The sequence below is a fragment of the Enhydra lutris genome, unplaced genomic scaffold (genome assembly GCF_002288905.1).
Source record: "Enhydra lutris kenyoni isolate GAN:26980312 unplaced genomic scaffold, ASM228890v2 scaffoldscaffold22, whole genome shotgun sequence".
Taxonomy (NCBI): domain Eukaryota; kingdom Metazoa; phylum Chordata; class Mammalia; order Carnivora; family Mustelidae; genus Enhydra; species Enhydra lutris.
In genome coordinates, this window is record NW_019154106.1 from 30,250,532 (window position 1) to 30,271,551 (window position 21,020).

The window sequence follows — 21,020 nt, forward strand, 5'->3', positions numbered from 1 at the left end:
TGAGTATTCACCCCTTCTGATGGGTGGGTAACATTCCATTTATTATGTATAAATATACCCATATACCAAGGAACTGAAGCCTCTTGTCAACAGCAATGTAAGTATGCTTAGAAGCAGATCTTCCATGTAACAGGAAAACAAAATGGAAGCTACAGGGTCTCTCATAACCTAATCTCAGAAGTGATGTAACAACACTTCTGGCATCACATTGGGCCACATATATCAATCCTGCTATAATATAGGAGGGACCAGACAAGGGTATGAATACTAGGAGGTAGGGAACATTGGGTGCTATTCAGGAGACCAGGATAATATTTCTGAGGGTCAGTTTAGCAATATTTATCAAAATCTATAAAAACACATATCCCTTTTGATTCAGAAATTACAGTTACAGCAACTTACCTGAAGGAATTAATTAATAGTATGTACTATAATATATCTTTAAGGGTATTTATTAGAGCTTTGTAATAGTGAAAATTGAAAACAGGTAAAGTAATCAACAGTGAGATTGTATAAATATGGTATATATTTATTATGTATACTATATGCTGATATTACAAATAATGTAGAATAATTGATGATGACAGAGGAAAATGCTAATGTGATTGAGAAAAATCAGATAAAACATTTATTTATACTGTATCAAAGATTGTCTGTGTGTAGAAGCAAAACTGGAAGTTTCTACATAAAACAGGTGGTAGGGAGATGAATAATTATGTCCTTTAAATTTCTCTGTATTTTCTAAGTTTTCTATAAAAAGCATTTGCAATCAGAAAAAAAGAATCACTTTTTAAAAATATGCCTGATCATGTACTGACCAGGAGGAGATAGATCATCTAGAGTTTAAAATATTCTAGGAGAGATTCTGCAGACCTGCTTGCTGTATTTTTCATGAGGATAGGAGTCTTCCTGTGGAGTCTCAGGTTCGGTCAAATATATGGATTTCTAATGTACGTACCTATGGTTGGGAAAATATCACAAGGAAATGGGATCCCTTTTAGCAACCAGAGAGTTATCACTGTATCCTGAGGGTAGTATTGGTCAGCATGAGATTTCAAGAAGATTCTTAGTTTTCATAGAAAACTTCTCCCTCAAGAGAGTAGAACTTACCGCCCAAAGCTGGAAAATGGCACAGCTGGAATTTGAAACTAGAATAATACAGTACTGTTAATCAGTGTGTACTGGGAGTATTAGTTAAAGCTTTTAAAGTGGGAATGATGTGATCAAAGATGTTTTAGTAAATACATTATTTTTATCCAATTATTGTTACACAAATTATTAAACTGTGTCTTCAGTTTAATAAAACTGTGGCTAAAGTGGATTCAAATGAGAAAGATACAATGAAGCCCAAAGGGCTGAGGGGCTTGAGAAATAATGAGGGTTAAGACATTAGACATCAATTTGGAATGATGTGCAGATGCACTGGAAGGGAGAAAAAGTCCAAAGATTAGGCTGATGACTCCCTAGAAGAGAAGATTAGAATTCCAGATTTTGGAGGAGGAAGTTGTTTATTTTGGTGGTGATCTTATTGAACTGGTAGGTGCCTGGTTAGAGATCAAGATAATTTGGTTCTTAGAGTAGAAAATGTTAAAGAACTTTGGTATCAAAATGTTAGAATAGTCATTACCTGGAGTGGAAATAGGTTAGAATGATTCCAAAGGGAAAATGCCAGGACAATTTGTAAATCTCTCCAAATACATGGTGGGAGGATGAAAAATAGAACTTGTCACTCTGTGTTACTTGGGTAAATTTGCCACCTTAGTTAGACTGTTTACTATAAGGAGCAAAGCCCATGACATTTTTTTTTTTTCTTGTTTTGGTCTTTGCTGCTGCTATGACTAGCACAATATTCAGATACATCATGGCTCTATCTTTAGGGCATGGCCTCATCCATCTCATTGGATAAATATGGAAGTCTCCCATGTTCCAAGTATGTCTTCTTCCAATAAGAGGGAAACATACCTCCGAAGTAAACTTAGATAAAATATCTTTACCTGTTAGAGGACACAAAACATGAAAGCACTATCAGAATACAAGGGATTTACAACTGTCACAGTCAGAGCCCTGTCATTTACATGTGTTTGTTGGCCATTTGTATACCCTCTTTGGAGAACTATCTTCTACCCAGATTCTTTGCTAATTTTTTAATTGGGTTATTTATTTTTTTATTATTGAGTTTCAAGAGTTCTTTACATATTCAGTAAACACATCCTTTTTATCAGACATGATTTGCAAATATTTTCTCCCATTTTGTCGGTTGCCTTTTTATTTTTTGATGACATTGTAGCACAAAAGTTTTAAAATTCGATGTAGTATAATTTAGCTATTTTTCTTTTGTCACTTGTACTTTTGGTGAAGTTCTTTACATTTTTAAAAATAGACTTCATTTATTAGAGCAGTTCTACATTCATAGCAAAATTGAGTGGAAAATACAAAGAGTTCTCATATACCCCATTTCCCCACGCATGTACAAACCTCACCCATTATTGACATGCCCCATAGAGTAGTTATTTGTTACAGTTGATGAATCTACATTGACACATTATTACCCAAAATCCATAGTTTACATTAGGATTCACTCATAGTGTTATATATTTGGGTTTGAATAAATGTATAATGACGTTCATACACCATTATAGTATCATGCAGAATTGTTTCACTGCCCTAAAAATTCTGTGTGATCTGCTCATTCATTTTTTCCTTCCTCCTAACCCCTGGCAATTGCCCCCCCCCCTTTTTTTTGCTATGTCTACAGTTTTGCCTTTTACAGAATGTCATATAGTTACATATAATATGTAACCTTTTCAGGTTGGCTTCTTTCACTTAGTAATACGCATTTAAGGTTCTGGAGCCCCTTACATTTTTAACATGTATATTTAGTTATACAGTTTCTAAAAAAAAGTTTAAGGTTATTCAGTAGCTCTTTTTCCAGAGCAATATAAGAATTTTAGTGCCCTTTAATTAACCCCTGAACATCTCTTATTTTTTTTTTTTTTTTTTAGAAACTTTAGTTCTACACTTCAAAAAAGAAGTTTATATGATACTTGAGGCAGGGTGTCTAGGTTTTATGGACTAGTAAGCAAGCTGGATGACACCGAGCAAGTTGCTTATCCTCCCATTGTCTGTTTCTTTATCTTTAAAATGGGCAAAATAGTAGTACCCATTTCAAAGGGCTGTAGCAAGGATTAAAATGTAAATATATTGTCATATGGGAATTACTCTGATGCAATAGTAGTCTCCAAGTAAGCTCCTAGATAGGCTATCATAGATTTCATGGAACAGAAAGGTGCACAGGCCAAATAAATTGTTCAGATCACAGTTTATTCGATCAATTGCAAATATGATGCAAAGTATATGGGAAGAGAGGTGGGCTAGGAAAACACACTTAAGGTGTGTGTTAAAGAGTCATAATACCATAATACCTGCAAAGTTGACATATCCTCTCTCTGTTGTATCAGCCTTCCCTGCTGATAATGTGGTTACAAGGACCAGAGTGGAAATTTGAACAAGGGAGCCCAACGTACTAAAGGTGTCTGAGGAAACAACACATACTTGCTCCATAAGAGAGCTTGTTGGAGAGTACACTTGGCCAATAGCTACGCTCCGCGTTTAGCCTGATGGGCAGCTATGCATTTTATTTGGCTGAAAATCTAAAATCAGAGTCGGCAATAGGTGGCCAATTAAAGATCTCACAATTATTGTGTGTCTCAGGTGCTTCATTTATACCTGTGTGTCATATGTATCTGTTGTTCATTTGTTATTTAGCAAATCATGACTATTAAATGCTTGTTTTTGCCCCTCTCCCCCTTTCTATCTGTGTTCATAGATTTATGTTCTCTACTTTGTGTCTGATACTCCTCAGCTTACTAACTTACTTATTTATGGTTAATGCAGCTAATGAATTTCACCTATCCCATTTGTTTTCTTGTCTTCTAGAGCAGAATTGACTATTCCAAGACAATACAACAATTGCACATTGTATGTGAAAATAACTCTATAAATCTTAGCTACTATTATTATTATCACATTAGGTGGCTTTTGTATTTTAATATTATCATCTATCTAAGAGTGAAGATTAGCAATCTAGTTAAACTTCATTGGATTAAACAACTAACTGAAAATCCCGATATTAGAGTTATTTGGCTTGATTTTGATCTGAAATAGATAACAAGGTGTATTTTATTAGTCAGATCTTTTTGCTATGAATTTAATTTATCCTCCCATCTTTCCAGTTGTATAGATTATTGGCTGTTACTTACAAGGCTAGTATACTTCCAATTTTTTTTCCTTTCCTACAGGCTTATCCACAGTTTGTTCTGACCTACCTAGAGGAGCTCACCGCACAAGTGGATATGACCCAGACAGAATATCATATTCACCGTGGTGCCCAGACTACAACTCATCAGGAAAATGGTAGCAGCTTAGCAGAAGAGGTCAGTGTAGTGAGCCAGAGGCAAGACAGAAATAGATCTCTAAAATGTATTTTGAAAAGAGAAAATGTTCAAGTTGTTTTCAGGAGACAAGCACAAATTCACATCTTAACAATACTGTTTAAAATCGTACAAATAATATAAATATCTGTATGCACATTTATATTTATGTAAACATCTATATATACTCATATAAACATTGTTTTATTAAATAGTGGATGACCTTGTAGCTTTTGTTAGGACTGATGCCTTTTCTTCTGGTCACATAACAAATGATTTCTGTGCCGAAGGAGGAAGACCAGAGGAAGCCTGAAAAGTGTAATGTTAAATTTGGGGCATATGTAGCTTAGATATATCCACTCAATGAAATTAGGTACATTATTGTTATATTTCATTTCTTAGGTTCTACAAGAATGTGCTAGCATCTCTGGTCTGAAGCAACTGCCAGAGCCTTCAGACACCCATTTAATGCCAGAAGGTCCTCTTGGGGAGACAAGGCAGCTGACAGTGGCACTGGTGAGGAAACTGGAAGAGAAACATCCTAAGGCTTCTGCTCAGAGGTAGGGCACTGACAGAATGGAGCTTTATTGCTCAATGACATTCGATGTTTTCCTTCAGTTTCATGTAAGATTGATTTCTTGAAGATTATTGAAATATCTCAAAAGCCCTTTGGCTTGCAAGCACTGTCGTTTTTGGGTCACATTTGATGAAGAGAGGTGACATTTATGTGTATTTCATTAAAGTTTGATGTATGATATTGTTTTAAGTATACTTAGGAAGGGCTGTTCTCCTGGGTTCTCACTAAAATGCTCTGAAATAACATAAGTAAAGTGATACTGAGCATGTATCCAATTGTGAAAATACCAAGAGATCTTTAAGAACACCAGACTCATACAGACAATCCTTTTTGTGTTTTGTGGCAAGATTATTATATTTAGGCCTGAGGATAAATGCACATTGGATGGTCTTTAGCAGTGATAATTTTAAAAATTGATATTAAATAGAAATTAAAAATTTCTATAGAATAAAACTAACTAGTGGTTTTGCTAACCAAATGAAAATCACCCTTGGCTGGAAAATAGAAACTATTTCTCTGATCCTCCTTATTTAATTGGAAAATTAAAGTTTATGTTTATTATTATTAGTAGTGTTATTTTGTTTGGTTTGATGTTATAAATCACAAAATGATGTTAAAAATTGTAACTTTAATATTGTAATTTTTGGCAGTTAACTATTGACTGAAGTACTCTTAAAGGAGTAATATGATTCATACTGTACTTTCTAATGCTCAAGAGAATTCCTAACTTTAAATATTCTAACTATAGATAGAAATGTCAGTTGCATGGAGAAAGAAAAAAAATGACAACTTTTAATTTCTTTTTTAAGAACCTTGCCAGGTTTATATAGAGTTGATATATAAACATTGTGTAAGTTTAAGGTACACAACATAACAGCTTTTATTTCAATTAAAAGCTCTTAAATTCTTAAATTATGTATTCCTGCCTGAGATTTTTAACAGGAGGGGAACTTTTTTTTCCTCTTAACAAAAGTGACTTTTCAATTTATTGTCTCTTTGTTATCTAAACCTCACTTTGGTTTCATTATTTTGAGTAAGATAGGGCACAGATGAACAAAAGAACAAATTTAGTACCTTGCTGTATCATAGTCTGAGAATATCCCGGGCCTGTACAAAAACCTAAGTTCTAGTTTCCTTTCCTGCTACTTACTTTTTAATCATATATAAGATTCTCAACTATCTGACACCCCACAACAGGGCCACAAAGCCACAGCAGTCCAGCTAGTCCTTTCTGTTCAGGTCACTAGAATGGAAGGCCCTTGGGAGCAGTCTTTGAAGTTTTCACATAAAACAGGAACTCAGGGAAAACTGGACCACTGGGAAACTTAAATATGGTTTTATGAGACTGTTGTCGGCCTTCCTAGACTCACTAGGCAGACATTTCTACTCTACACTTTTTGAGAGCATGAGGGGGCTTGTCATTATCCTGGGTACTACTCAAGGAGGCACAGGTTCCTGCTGCTTCCTGATTTCTGAAACTTGTATAGGATTTCCATTTTTGTCTCCTGCTGGCCCTGGTCCCAGGAGGCGCAGGCGGGGGGTGGGGGGTGGGTGGGTGGGTAGTCAGTGTACAGGGAATCCAGTGATAACTCACCTAATTCTCTATGACTCTCTCCTTCCCCAGCCTGGAAGTATTTTCTCTGAGGGTCAAGGGCATTGGGAGGTTGAGGGATTTGTTTTCTGTATTTTGTGATTGTATCTGCCCTGAAGCAGTGTGATGATGGAATATTGGGAGAAAGGCATATTGTATTAGGCAAGCCAAAAAAAGTCCCCAGAATACAAACAGAAAAACAAGCAACAAAGCAGTTAACATCAGTTAACATAACATAATACTTGTTTAAGTTGTTAGAATTGCAGGTCTTTAAATTTCCAGGAATGTGGTAAGCACTCAATGAGTAGTCTGTGAAAATGTGCTAAAAGCAAGTAGAGTCAAAAACAGTTTTTAATAGGGGTTGCAGTTAGATTTGTGATTTTTAATCGATAGGGGTTGACTAAATATGTTTGGGATTTTATTTCATAAGAAAATTAAATTTTTTTAATTTAATTTTTTAATTTTTAATTTTAATTTAATCTCTCATTAAGAGAAGGGCCCTGGGAATTTTCTTATGAAATAAAATCCCCAGGGCCCTTCTCTTAGTGAGCATCCCTCAGGATTTGTGTCTCAGGCTACAGCAACTCTTCTAGTCCTCTTTTTTTCTTAAACCCACACGGATTTATCCTCATTCTCCTCTCCACCCCCACAATTTGCCATAATAGAGGTAATTTCAGTTTCTCTCCTTCTTTCTGTTCCTTAACAAAGTTATTTTGAGTAGAGAGTAAGTACTTAGAGCAATTACTTTCCTCCCATTTTGGAAGGAATTGTTGGGCAAAATTAGAACATGGTACTGAATTTGGCATATTGATTACTTTGAACCTTAGGCTGTCTTGTTAGGTTTACAGGCAGTCCAAATATAAGAGAATCGGTGCATTATATTATCACAGCTTTAAGAGAGGACTTTACATTTTTTGCCTTTATCAATGACAATTTTAAAAAATATAAAATAAATTCATTATAAAAATAAAAGAATACTGTGAAATGATTTGAGTTGTAGAAATTGGAAAAAGAGATAGAATTTTAGAATAAAAGCCATTAATGAGCAAATAATCTGGAGAAAGAACATAGAGTTGAAAAGAATAAACGATACAGAGATATAAATGTTTGTATTTCCTTAGCAGTAGCCAATGAAGGAGAGAACCACAAGTAGCCAAATTTGGGGAAAGACAGAAAGATTGGTAGTTAGTGGCATATAAATATGTGAAAATGAAAGACAACATTCATTTTTAATAACATATATTAACTTTGCTTAAGTGCTTTATGTGCATTATTGCCCAGTAGCCTATGCAGTATGTAAAACAGAGGTATTCATCTCTTTTTTACTGATAAGGAAATTGAGGCACAGAGAGATTAAGTTACTTCACTAAAGGCCTTCCAGGTAGTAATTTAAGGCAGGCCTATCTGAGCCCTAAGTCTTTTTCTTAGCCTCTACATTATTCTGCCTAACCATTCATGTTCTTGTCTTAGTGATTATTCCAAATCTTTAGCCTTTCAAATGGGAACTATTATTTTGACTGGATATCTTGGAGAGGGACCTTTAAATAAAGTGGAACAGTTTAGAAAGGGAATAATAATAGATATGTCAATATATGCAGCTTGCAGTGATGACTACGTAAGAAGTTGAAAATACAAAAGGAGACTGTAAACCCATTTCTTGTTGAATCCAACAGCCTAGATTTACCAATGTACAAAGTTTGCACTTGAATGGATTAGAGATTTTTAAAAATCTTTTTCTAATAAGGTGACTATAACCTGTCATGATTAGCCAAGGTATTTCCCACCTTGAATGGTGGTTCAGTTCGGCTTTGTATCTACTACATATGGTGATAGGTAACTAACAGCTGTCATTTGTTGAATACTTACCATGTGTCAACTGCTAGTGAAAGTACTTATTCTTATAACAATGTGGTAAATTTAATTATTATCACAATAATCTGAAGGTGGAGGGACTCTTAAAATTCATAAAGATACAGCAACTGAGGCTCAGAGAGATTTTTTAATGTGCCCAGTTATACAGCTGGAGATGGGATTCAAACCCACAACCATTTGGATCTATAGACCATGCTCTTAACCACTGTTTTATTCTTCATTCCTAATAGTAGTTATTCCAGTGATTTTATAACAGAATGTTGTCAAATTGAATAGTCACTTTATCACTAAAATTTTATGTGTATTACATCATAAACATTTGATTGGACTATTGCCATTTTGATGGGTACATTATTTTGAATTATATTCTTAAAAAAAACCTATGACAATCACCACAAATCTGCAGGCCAGGCTTTCCCATCTACGGAATCATTTAATTTAATATATACACTTCAAGCATTTGTGGAAAGCAGTCTGATTATTGATCTTCATTTTTTATTATTTTTGTAATGTAGAAAAAATTATTTTTCCTGTTGAAGTAAAAGGAAAATCTCTTATTGTGTGAGGTCTTTAAAGTTCTTAGTTCACGATAGGTTATATTTTCTTGTTTATTTATCAACACTTAAAATGTTTTTTCTGCCTCTATCAGTGAGATATAGAAATGTGGTTATCTTCTTGCTTGGATAAACTGAGTTGTGTGTACCTTTAATTCTAAGTTTGGTCCAAAAATAAGATAAATGCCATATTCTGGCATCTTTAAGTGTCTGGAATGTGTTTGTTTACATTAGTTTATCTGATGGAGCCCTTTACCTTATTCAAATTGAATAGGGGGTGGGGAAGGACTGGGACAGCCGACAAAGCACACTGACCCAGCTTGTCACCCAGTGACCTGTGAGAAGGAAATAATGAACTGTGAGTAGCTGTCATCTTAACTGTTTCTGACAGTTTGCCTTTGGGCACATCTGTGTTAGTTGCATTGGAAAGGCCTTTGTTCTTTTCCCACTAGTGACTTTGTGGAGTGCTGAGGGGTTTGCTAGCTACTGGACTCTTAAGCGGGTCCTTCCTTCCCAGGGAAGCAAGCAGCTGCCGTGGATCACACTGACATTTCTCCTCATGACTCAACTTGGCATGTACTTCACTCTTTCAAAAAAGAACATAAATTTAGAAGTCCTTTGATTTTTCTCATTTAAAATGTACTTGAATGTCTCCTGAGTTTTGTTACTAACAACACAGCAAGTTCTAAAACATGTTTAGTATTATCCTGATTTTATATGGATAAAGGTAAAGATAAATTGATAGCTAACCAGATAGGCAGGTGACTTGAAGAAATATATATCCAAATATTGACAGCTGTTATTGGGTTTTAAATTGTTCTTTATTATTTTCCAAATTTCAGTAATTGATTATTATATTTGAAATATAATAGGATAAAAATCAACATATGTTATGAAAAATATTTTTAATGTAGATACTCGACACATGCTTTATTAGTAGGAATATTTGGACTAAAATAGGTAAGAATATGCTCTCTTTTGTTTCACATTTTTCACTGCTACTTTTTAAATAGATTTCCATCTAATAATTTAAACTTTTAAATATTGTAGTATTTATGTTTTAAAATTAATCTAGTGCATAAAATTGTTATAATCATTAGGCAATGTAATTTGATAAGAAACAGGTGTTTCTGTCTCCTGGCTTCCTGAAATATCACTATTATTTCAATGGCAACAAAAGCAAACATTCTGTATAGTACATATCATACCCTAAGAGAATTGTTTAAATTAAAATCAAAGCTTCTTTTATAAAATATAATTTCTGAATCACTTTTAAAGCCTTATTTACATTTTTACAATTGCTATAAAATCAATTCTTCTAGTATAATTAAGTCTGGCTATAATTGGTGTGTAATAAACACCGAGTATATGGTATTCATGTAGTTGTATTTACTTTTCCAAGAGAATATAAATCCAAACCATACTGCAGTGGTCAATTTTTATAAGGCCTTCTTTTTGTATCCATTATAGACTAGAAGAAATGAAGCTTGAAAGAAATTACACACTTTTTTCTGCAAAGTTTTTCTCTCACTAACAATTTTGAGATGCACTAGCTAATGGAACTATGTTATAGTCTCCTGCTTTTCAAAGAAAGGTAAATTAATAATAATGAGAAGTTCTTTAAGCAGACCAATGATGATCATGTCTATATAATTATAAATTGTAAAAAACCACATATTAAAAATTAAAAGTCACATTCTGGTTTTCTTGAGGATTCAATAGTATATGATTTATTATTCTGTTAAATAATTTATGTAGTTTTGCATATAGTTGACAGCAATCTGTAACCATCCTCTGCTTAAAACATTCTTCTCATTTTGTTTATCATATATCCACACAGTTTTTGTAGAGAAAATGAATGTATGGGTTATTTTTTTGTTCTTTGTTTTTAGTTTTTTTTTAGAGGGAGGGACAGGTAGAAGAGGGGCAGGAGGAGAGGAAGAGAGAATCTTAAGCAGGCTCCATGCCCGTTGTGGAGCCCAACACAGGGTTCAGTCTCAATACCCTGAGATCATGACGTGAATCAAGAGTCAGATGCTTAACAACTGAGCCATGTAGGCACCTCGGGTCAGTTTTGATAATAGACACTGTCTTTTTAAGGAAAGCAAACTGTTTAAATTGCTACACTCAAATTCTTATTTTTAGAATTCTTACCAATTAAGGAAAATGTTAATATATAAATTGCTTTTGATACTCTAATTGCTTTTGATACTAAATCTCATTATACTTCCTAGGAATAAAATCTCCTTATTAGCTTAAATTTCTGTTCCTAGCTATTGAAATGCTCAGCTTGAAGCCCTGGCCTTTAACTCTTTTATAGTATATACAAGACTATGGTGTTGTATTTAAGAACACAAAATTATTTTGTATTCCAGAGATGCAGAGATATGCTTATAATTCTTTTTTTTTTTTTAGTTAGAAAAGTCAAATACTGTTATCTGTTTGTGTTTTGGTGTATTTTTAAATGAATTCCCATATGCTCTCTGTGAATCAAATTAAAGCAAACAAATAATCTAATTGCATCTGTTTCTTTGAAACAAAGTCCAAATCAAACATCCCAAAAGATTAGGTTTATATCCATAAATGTACATTAATTCAGAATTATCAGAAGCTTTCAAATAAGCATTTTATGATAATTTTTGTTCTCACTTACTGCCCAAACCTTCAACTAGGCTGCTTAATTTCTATATTTTATAATGTACTATTTGTCTTTCTGTTTTATTCAGCATTGTCTATAAAGCTAGTCAATGTAGGAACGGAAACTCTACTCCTACAGTCTTCAAACTTGTAGCCCCCAAACTAGAATGTCTATATAGTATCATAATAGTGAAAGTAGTAGATAATGAGGTTCTAGATTTGAGTAATGTGGATGGACAAGGAGGAGATTGGTGGAGGAAGTGTTAGGGCAATATATGGAATTGGATGAAAGCAGAGTTCAAGCAGTCAAGTTAATTGTAGGTTAATGTCCTAACTTGTCTACCTCCTTTAACTCTTGTTCCCTGACAATCCATTCTCCACTTAATGGCCAGAGTGACCCTTTTGTATAAGTCAGATCTTGAGGGTCCTCAGCTTCAGATCATCTCATGACTTTTTATTTCCTTTAGAATGAAACCCACGCCTTTACTATATGCTACATGGTCCTACTTTCCCAGGCCATTCTCCCCACCTTTCATCTTCTCCAGCCAGCTTGGGATCCTGGCAATGTCTCGGGTTTGCCTTGCATGCTCACAACCCATCGCTCTCTCCCTGCCTTATTTTTCTTCAAGGTACTTTGCCTATCGTATACATAATTATTTACTGTCTGAGTTGCCCCATTAGAATGTGAACTCCATTTTAGCAGGAACTTTTGTTTTATTAACATCTGTACCTCCAGGATCATAACATAATGTAGTATGTAGTGGATACTCAATACGAGATTGTTGAATGAATGAATGAATGAATGAAGTAGTACAATTAATGGAAATAATGAAACTAATCTGATCATTCATATGTGTATTCAAGATCCTCACTGTTGAATAACTTTATGACCTACTCATATGTCAATCCAAAATTGTACCTAAAACAGTGGTTTTCTGATTTCCATATTTTTCCTTTCTTTCATCCTTTATTATTGTGTGAATATTTATTGAGTATTGTCTATATTCCAAGCACCATCCTAGGCACGGGGGATACAATACTGAAGACAAATATACTTTCTTGCCTCACAGAACTGCCCCCATAGAATCTAACAGGGAAGAGAGATATTACACCAATCACTACAGTAGAGAGAGAGTGATGAGTGTATTTTAGGGAGAAGGCAGTTCATCCTGAACTCTCCTCCCTGGTGATATGCTTTTGAAGTATGACTCTGAACATCTCACTTACTGACTCACAATTCTTCAGTGTTTACCCATTTCCTACTAGGTTAAATGAAACATCAATTGGCAGACCCATCACACTGTATTCTTGAGGCAGAACCTCCCTGTTCCTATCCAGACCCAGATGTACTGTGTACTTGGGTTATGCTGGGTTGCTTGATTAACCCTACCTTCTGCAAGGCCCATTTTCACTGAATTCTTCAACCTTTCTTTTTTCTGATATATGCATCCAAGGATATACACTTTCCTCTAAGCATGGCTTTAGCTTCATCCCACCAATTTTAATGTCATATGTTCATTATCATTTCCATTTTTTTATAATTTTGACCCATGTCTTATTCAGAAGTTTATTTCTTAATTTTCCAAATTTTCCAAAACATTTTCTGGTTTGTATGTATGTTATTGACTTCTAAATGAATTCATTGTGGTTGAAGAACATTTTTGGTATGCTCTCAACTCTGCCAATTATTGAGATTTGCTTTATGGCCCACTCAATATCTGGACAATTTCTATAAATCACCCACATGTACTTGAAAAGAATATGTATTCTGTAGTCTGGGGGTGCAGTGTTCTATATATGTCGATTAAGTCAAGCTTGATAAATGTGTTTTCAGTATATACTTATGATATTTTGTCTGTCTGTTCATTTACTGAGATAAATATGGTTAAAATCTCCCAGTATGATTGTGGATTTGTCTATTTCTCCCTTTATTAATTTTATAAATATTTCTTTTCTGTAATTTGAGACTATTTATTGAGTGCTTATAATTTTAGAATTTTACTATCTTTCTGATGAATTAAACCTTATGCTCCTATGGAATGATCCTCTTTAGCTCTAGTAATTTTTTTGACTACAGTTTATTTTGTCTCATATTAAATATGGTGACGTTAGCTTTTTTGTCAGGGTTTGCATGATGTATTTTTGTATCCTTTTATTTTCAAATTTGATCTTTATATTGAAGGAGTGCTTTTTTTGAAAGCTTATAGTTTTTTTTTAATGCTGTATTATAACCTGTGTCTTTTTTTTTTTTTTTAAAGATTTTATTTATTTATTTGACAGACAGAGATCACAAGTAGGCAGAGAGGCAGGCAGAGAGAGAAGAGGAAGCAGGCTCCCTGGATGCAGGGCTCGATCCCAGGACCCTGAGATCATGACCTGAGCCGAAGGCAGAGGCTTTAACCCACTGAATCACCCAGGCGCCCATAACCTGTGTCTTTTAATTGAAGTATTTAGTCCATTTACCTATAACATAATCACTGATTTGGGGGTTAGATATTAAATCTAACATGCTACTATTTGATTTTTATGTGTTCAGTATATTCTATGTCCCATTTTCTTCCTCTCTCTCTCTTTTTGCCTTCTCTTGGATTCATTGAGCATTTTATATTATTTTATTCCCTTCATCCCAACTATCTTGTTAGTTATACATTGTTTTACTATTCTTTTAGTGATTATTCTAAAGATTACACATACTTCCTGACCTATCAACATCTAATAGAAATTAATTTTTTTTACCGCTTCTCAGATAATTCAAGGACCTTGAAACTCCTATTTTTGTATATCTACTTTCTGACAAAAGGCTGATGTATATTTTAATTCTATATATATTTTAAACCCCACAAAATATCATAATTATTATTTTTTTAGTCAGTTTTCATTTAGTCTGAGCCACATTTTTAAACTTCCTGTTGATCTCTCTGTATCTCTGGACTTCCATCAAGAATCATTTTCCTTCTGTTTCAGGAACATCCTTTAATATTTCCTTAGGTCTGCTGCTCATGAATTCTCTCTGTTTTAAATTATCTTAAATACACACACACACACACACACACACACACACACACATATATAGTTCATTTCCAAATTCTCATTTTCATATTTCTACTGAGTGTGAAATTCTAGGTGTCAGCTATTTTTTTTTTTTTTTTCCAGAACACACTGAAAATATCATTCCATTTTCTTTGGCTTCCACTTTGTTTATTTTAACTGAGAAGTCATATATCAGTCTTATTGCTCCTTTGAAGGCAATGTTGTTTTTCTCTTGCTGACTTTTAAGGTTTTTCTCTTTGCATTTGGTTTTTACTATGTTTTCCTAGTGTTTTTTTTTTTTTTTTTTTTTTTTTTTTTTTTTTTTTTTTTTTTTTTTGTTGTTGTTCTTGTTTTGTTTTTTGGTGTTGTTGTTTTGTATTCATAATACTTGGGGGTTTTAGGGCTTGAATCAGTGGCTTACTGTATTTTATCAGTTTTGGAAGATTCTCTGCAATTGTTTCTTCAAATGCTGTTTCAGCTGCATTTCCTCTCTCTTCTCTGAAGGAACATTAATGAAATGCGTATTAAAAACTTTTTAACTCGAAACTCTATGTTTCTTATGCTCTATTTTGTATTTTCCACAATTTGTTTCCTTAAGCTTTAGTGTGGATATTTTCTTTTGACCTGTCTCTCAGATCATCAGTTCTCCAAATTTTCTAATCTGCTGCGAAATCCATATGTTGAATTCCTCATGTGTGTTATGGTATTTTTCAGATATAAATTTTCCATTTGGTTTTTATGGCTCATAATATTATTGCAGTTTAATCATTCTTCTGTTATTGAACAATTTAGGTAGTTTTCAATATTTCAAGTTTATAAATTGCACAGTAACAAACATCTTCGATTTTGTCTAGAATGCAGTCTTTCAATCTATGAATATTTACTAAGCACCTTATTTTCTCTGTCCAAAACTTTGTTGGACACTAAAATTTAAAGATAGATACAAAAAGTCCCTGATTTTCTTGAGTTCATAGTGTCATACAGCATTTCCCCTACTTTGTTACTAGTGAAAAATCTGACTACGGTTTAAAATACTGTGTTATGAGGCTTGTTGAGGTACTGTGTTTATTTTCCGTTTTATAAATACTTTTTATTTTATAACTTAAGTGATCAAAGACAAGGCCTAAATCAGTTCTCTAATAACATTTTATTTTCTCTCTGAAGACAGAAGCAATCCTTTATATTTTTCATGCTTTCAAATTGGACTACAGAGTTAGCCAAACTATACACTATACATACACTATCTTAGAATGATTCTTACTTTTTAAAAAGAGAAATACTAGGAATCAACCCTTAATCATGAATAGTCTCTACAAATATTTATGAAAAATAAGTTGTTTTTATCTTCAGTTAAGTTACTTAAGAATAATTATGTTGTGGTATGTCTGATCATTTCAGTTACCCATCAATTTATCAATTTGAATACAGCAAACTGACAGTCTTTTTGATTGACTCATAATCATCTGTATGTTTATCATGAGTCTATTTTTTGACAAAAAGTCTCCAATTGGGTTGTTCTGTGAATTAGAGGCAAAGGAAATCAGCTGAGCAGACAAAACAATATTCTAATATTCATATGCTCTGAATACATAGATTTTGATTTGGTGATTTTACTTCTATTGCTAAACTTTGTTCACTGTATTTTCTCCTGTTTGGTTACTCCCTAAAACCTGAGAGTCAATTCATTTATATATGACACATAATAAGCATTAATTCCTCACTTTTATATTCACTCATTCATTTGATAAATGTTTTAGAGTGCCTGTTCTATTAAGAGATATGATATAGCTTCCTCATTGACATCTCAGAATCTGGACTGAGATTAGCCTAGCTTCAGTCCTAGTTGTGAGTACCCATGGTTTGATTTTGGACAAGCCAATTAATATCACTGATGCTCATTTCCTCATATATAAAGGGGGATAGTAATTATTGTGAAGTTTAAATGATATCATGAATATTAACATTTAGCTCAATTCCTGGAACATAGTAAATACTTACTAAATGGTAGCTTTTATGATGATAATGATGTCTTGTTATTATTGATATTAGTATTAAATGAAAAATACCATAAAGGTGCAAACCAATTCCTGCCTTTAAAATTCTGAAACCTTATTGAGGAGAAGCTGTACATTGCTACGTTTTCTAATGTTACTCAAAAAGTAATTTTTGAGTTCTTATTGAATAAAGAGAATTATACTACGTAGTATTTGAGTATGTCTTTTAAAAAGTATCCCTCAGACTTTGAGGAATATACACATACTATGTATGTATATTCACAAAGAAATAACTTAATGGTAACAAAATACAGTCATGCTATAAAAATGTGTTCTTAGCTTTTGTGAACAAAAGAAATTGGATGTATCAAATCACTTCTATCACCAAGTTGGGGGATTATAATTAAGTCTGGTAGTCTGTTCTCAAGTAAGTTTAAATATATAGTTGGACAGACAAAGCAAAGAGATTAAAACTTTAATGAGTGTTACTGTTTTTTATTACTCATGTTTATCATTAACCTTTTGGAGAAACAAAATAAAAGGAAGAGGAGAAATATGTAATTCTGGGTTATTAATTTTTTATTTCTCTTCTTTATGTTTTGTTATTGTCATAAGTATAAAATTGGGGACTTGCTAATTTTTTGTGTTTGATGATGACAATACAAGACATTAATATGTTCTATATACATTTTTCCACAGCATTAAATATATGTGTATATTATTGTTGTTTAGTGTGAATCTTAATTTGTGTAAATAGTGCCACATTATAGGACTCTAAGATGTTTCCAAGGTTTTTGCTCTTATAAACAAGATGGCAATAAACAACAGGTAGAAACCTGAAACATAGTGTAGGTGTTCGATACTAATCTCAAACAGAATTTTCACATGGCAGTGCACACACACAGAGATGTGCACACACACACACACACACATACACACAAAAGTGCACACACAACTAGCTAGAGACATCTGAATAAGAGCTGTGGATTGCCACAATGTCAATTGCTTGGTTTTGATACTGCATCATAGTTGTGCAAGATTTTATTATTGAGAGAAAATGGAGGAAGAGTTTATGGTACTTCTTTATACATTTCTTGTGACTTCATATGAATTTATAATCACTTCAAAGTGAAATGTTTAAAAAAGAAAAACAAACCTTTCCCAAGTAGAAATAGGCAGAGTGAAGAACAGAATACCTGTGGAAGGAGAGCTCTTGAGATAGAAAATTCCTTGACTGACTCCTGATCTAGGCAGGCTCAATAATCCTAAGAAAGTTGTTTTTTTTTTTTTTTAATATAAGAATAGTTCCTGGGAGCCTCTGAAGAAAGGGACCATTAGCACTAGACACCTGTTTCTAGTGGTGTTTTTCTAAATTAATAGCAGTCCATAGTATTTAGCATATTTTTAATAGAGAATTCTGGGCAAAGGTATTTAGAGACTTGTATTGAAAGTCTGTAAGAGGGGCACCTGGGTGGCTCAGAGGGTTAAGCCTCTGCCTTCGGCTAAGGTCATGATCTCAGGGTCCTGGGATGGAGCCCCGCATCAGGCTCTCTGCTCTGCAGGGAGACTGCTTCCTCCTCTCTCTCTCTCTGCCTCTCTCCTTACTTGTGATCTCTCTCTGCCAAATAAATAAATAAAATCTTAAAAAAAAAAAAAAGTCTGTAAGAATAATAAAATATGGTTAAATTCAATGAACTGTGGGAGAGGTGAGGACTTTGCTTTATATCACTTGTAAGAAGTGGGTCAGAGAAGCAGGAAATTCTCTGACTAGGAAGAGTGAAAATTAAGTTCCTAAATATGAGATTCTTTTGTCTTTTGCATCACTCTTGGAAATGCATGTCGACAAAAGTGTGTGTGCATGTGTGTCTTTGTGTGTGCACTGTGTATAGGTTGAAATTGTGCTCCTTCTTCATATTAAAGTGTACCTATGCATACATACATATGAATATACTTGTGAGACTATAGATTACATATATGAGCATATTGATATGAGACAAAATCTCATTAAGCTTACAAGTCTTGTAAAATACTTATTATGATTTACTAGAATGTTGTATTTCATTATCCCAAGGTTTAAAAAAGTATTTCTGACATCTCTCCTAGTCTGTCATGAATGTATACATAATGTTATCATTATCCTAAAATATCAGCATCACATGCTACTGTAGTAATAACTGCCTGCATTAGTTACCTATTGCTGTGTAACAAAATTACTACAAATCAGCATCTTAAAACTCCCAGTTTTATTATCTCCCAATTCTCTGGGTCCAAAGTCCAAGTAGGCTTTCTGGGTTAGGGCTTCATAAGGCTGAAATTATGTCGGCTAGGCTGGACACTTACCTGAAGGCACTAGGGCAGAATCTCCTTCTAGACTATTTCAGGTTGTTGGTCAAAGTCAGTTCTGTACGGTTGCAGGTCTGAGTCTCCCTTTCCTTGTTGGCTGTCATCTCAGCTCCCAGAGCATGCCCACATAACTTGGCACATAGCGCCTTCCATCTTCAAAGCTAGCAACGGTGTCTCTAATCCTCCTTGTGCTTTGAATCTGACTTTTCTTTCAGAAACCAGCTGGAGAAAACTCTGCTTTTAAAGATATTTATGAGTAGATTTTCCTCACCCAGCCAATCTCCCTACCTGAAGGTCAACTGTACTGATTACATAATATGACCATGAGAGTGATAGCTCATATTCACAGGTTTCAGAGATTAGGGAAGGACATCTCTGGGGGCCATTTTTAGAATTACCTGCTATACTGCTATATGCTTCCAGGTAAAGGACTAGTTAGATAATTTCTTCATTTATTACATTCAAAATGTAGAATTCTTCATGGTCAACACTACCATAGAAAGGAAAAAGAATAGAAGGTAGCATTCAAAGAGTGTTAAAAAAATTACATGCCTAACAACCTAAGAGTTTAGTCTAAACATCCACAATAAGTAAATATCACATATAGTACTTAGAGTAGGGCTTCAGTTGTGATAGAAGAGAGCAAAAAAAGTAAGATTCACAGGTAATATAATGACGGTAACTATAATGGAGCTTTCCATTTTACCGGCCATCAAGTGATTGAGAACTCAACAGTTTAACTGATGCCTATATAATGCAGGTGATAAAATTCCCAGTACAAACTGGTTTAAGCATGTAATTTGAAAAGAGCCCTGGGGAAACATTGGTTTACATCCTCAACTGATTAGATCCCATTTTTTCTCAGTTCTGCCTTCAGGATTCATGAGGAAGGAACACGGTGTCAGCAGCATCTGCCCCTAAGTGTTTTCAAGTCTCAGGGCCACAGAACTTCTCAGAAGTACCAGCAAAGTCTCTGAATTATAAACAAAACCTCTGTTGTGTCAGGTCCCATTTGGAAGGTATCACTGGGTTGTGCTGATTGGCTTAGACCCAGGTCATGTGTGTCAGCTCTGGTGTCAGGGTGGAGTCAGCTTCACTCTAACCACCTGGATGGAGACTAAGGGAGAGGTGGTTCCCAGAAAGAAAGAAGGGTGCATTGTCAGAGGGCAGTGAAGGATGCTGAGCTGCACTAGCCAGGAATGTCCACAGCAATGTCTTTACTATTCAAAAGATACATTTATAGATGTGCCTGGCTGGGTCTTCGTCAAGAGAATGCAACTCTTGATCTCAGGGTTGTAAATGTAAGCCCCCACTGGGTGTAGAGATTACTTAAGAAATTAAAATCTTTGTTTAAAAAAAAAAAATATATATATTTTTTTTTAATTTAAGATTTTTATTTATTTATTTATTTGACAGAGAGAGATCACAAGCAGTCAGAGAGGCAGGCAGAGAGAGAGGAGGAAGCAGGCTCCCTGCTGAGCAGAGAGCCCGATGCGGGGCTCCATCCCAGGACCCTGAGACCACGACTTGAGCCGAAGGCAGCGGCTTAACCCACTGAGCCACCCAGGTGCCCCTAAAAATGTATTTTTATAGATACATTCAATACCAATGGGTTATATACAAATATCTCATTTGCTCACTGGTGTGAAACAGTAATACTGGCCTGAAAGGAAAGCTGGAGGATTATTTTGGTGGTATTCAAACTATGCTATGGGGAACCTCACTGTTTCCCTGCTGCTATAAATGAAAAAATTGGAAAACTTGATCCAATTCACAGAAGAAACTGCAGAAATTTTCCTTCTTTATTTTCACAGAAACTTTTTAAAAATAACTTTGCTACTTGATAGCATTTGCTTATTCTAGGACTGACTATAAAATGGCAGGGTTGTCTCTGATTTAGTACAGATTATGTATGTGGTTATTAAAATTTGTGTATATTAATATTTTACTACATTCTCTTAAAAAGCATAAAAAATTCTATGTGTTCTGTTT

General features: G+C 34.2%; 1 protein-coding gene across 1 annotated transcript in view; it reads left to right on the plus strand.

Moving 5' to 3' along the window:
• LOC111149926 overlaps positions 1 to 21,020 on the plus strand; it is a 270,882-nt gene that overhangs the window by 112,408 nt on the left and 137,454 nt on the right. Inside the window, exons 11-12 of the mRNA XM_022507207.1 lie at positions 4,299 to 4,433; positions 4,833 to 4,990. Coding sequence (XP_022362915.1) covers positions 4,299 to 4,433; positions 4,833 to 4,990 — 293 coding nt within the window. The remainder of the gene's footprint in view (positions 1 to 4,298; positions 4,434 to 4,832; positions 4,991 to 21,020) is intronic.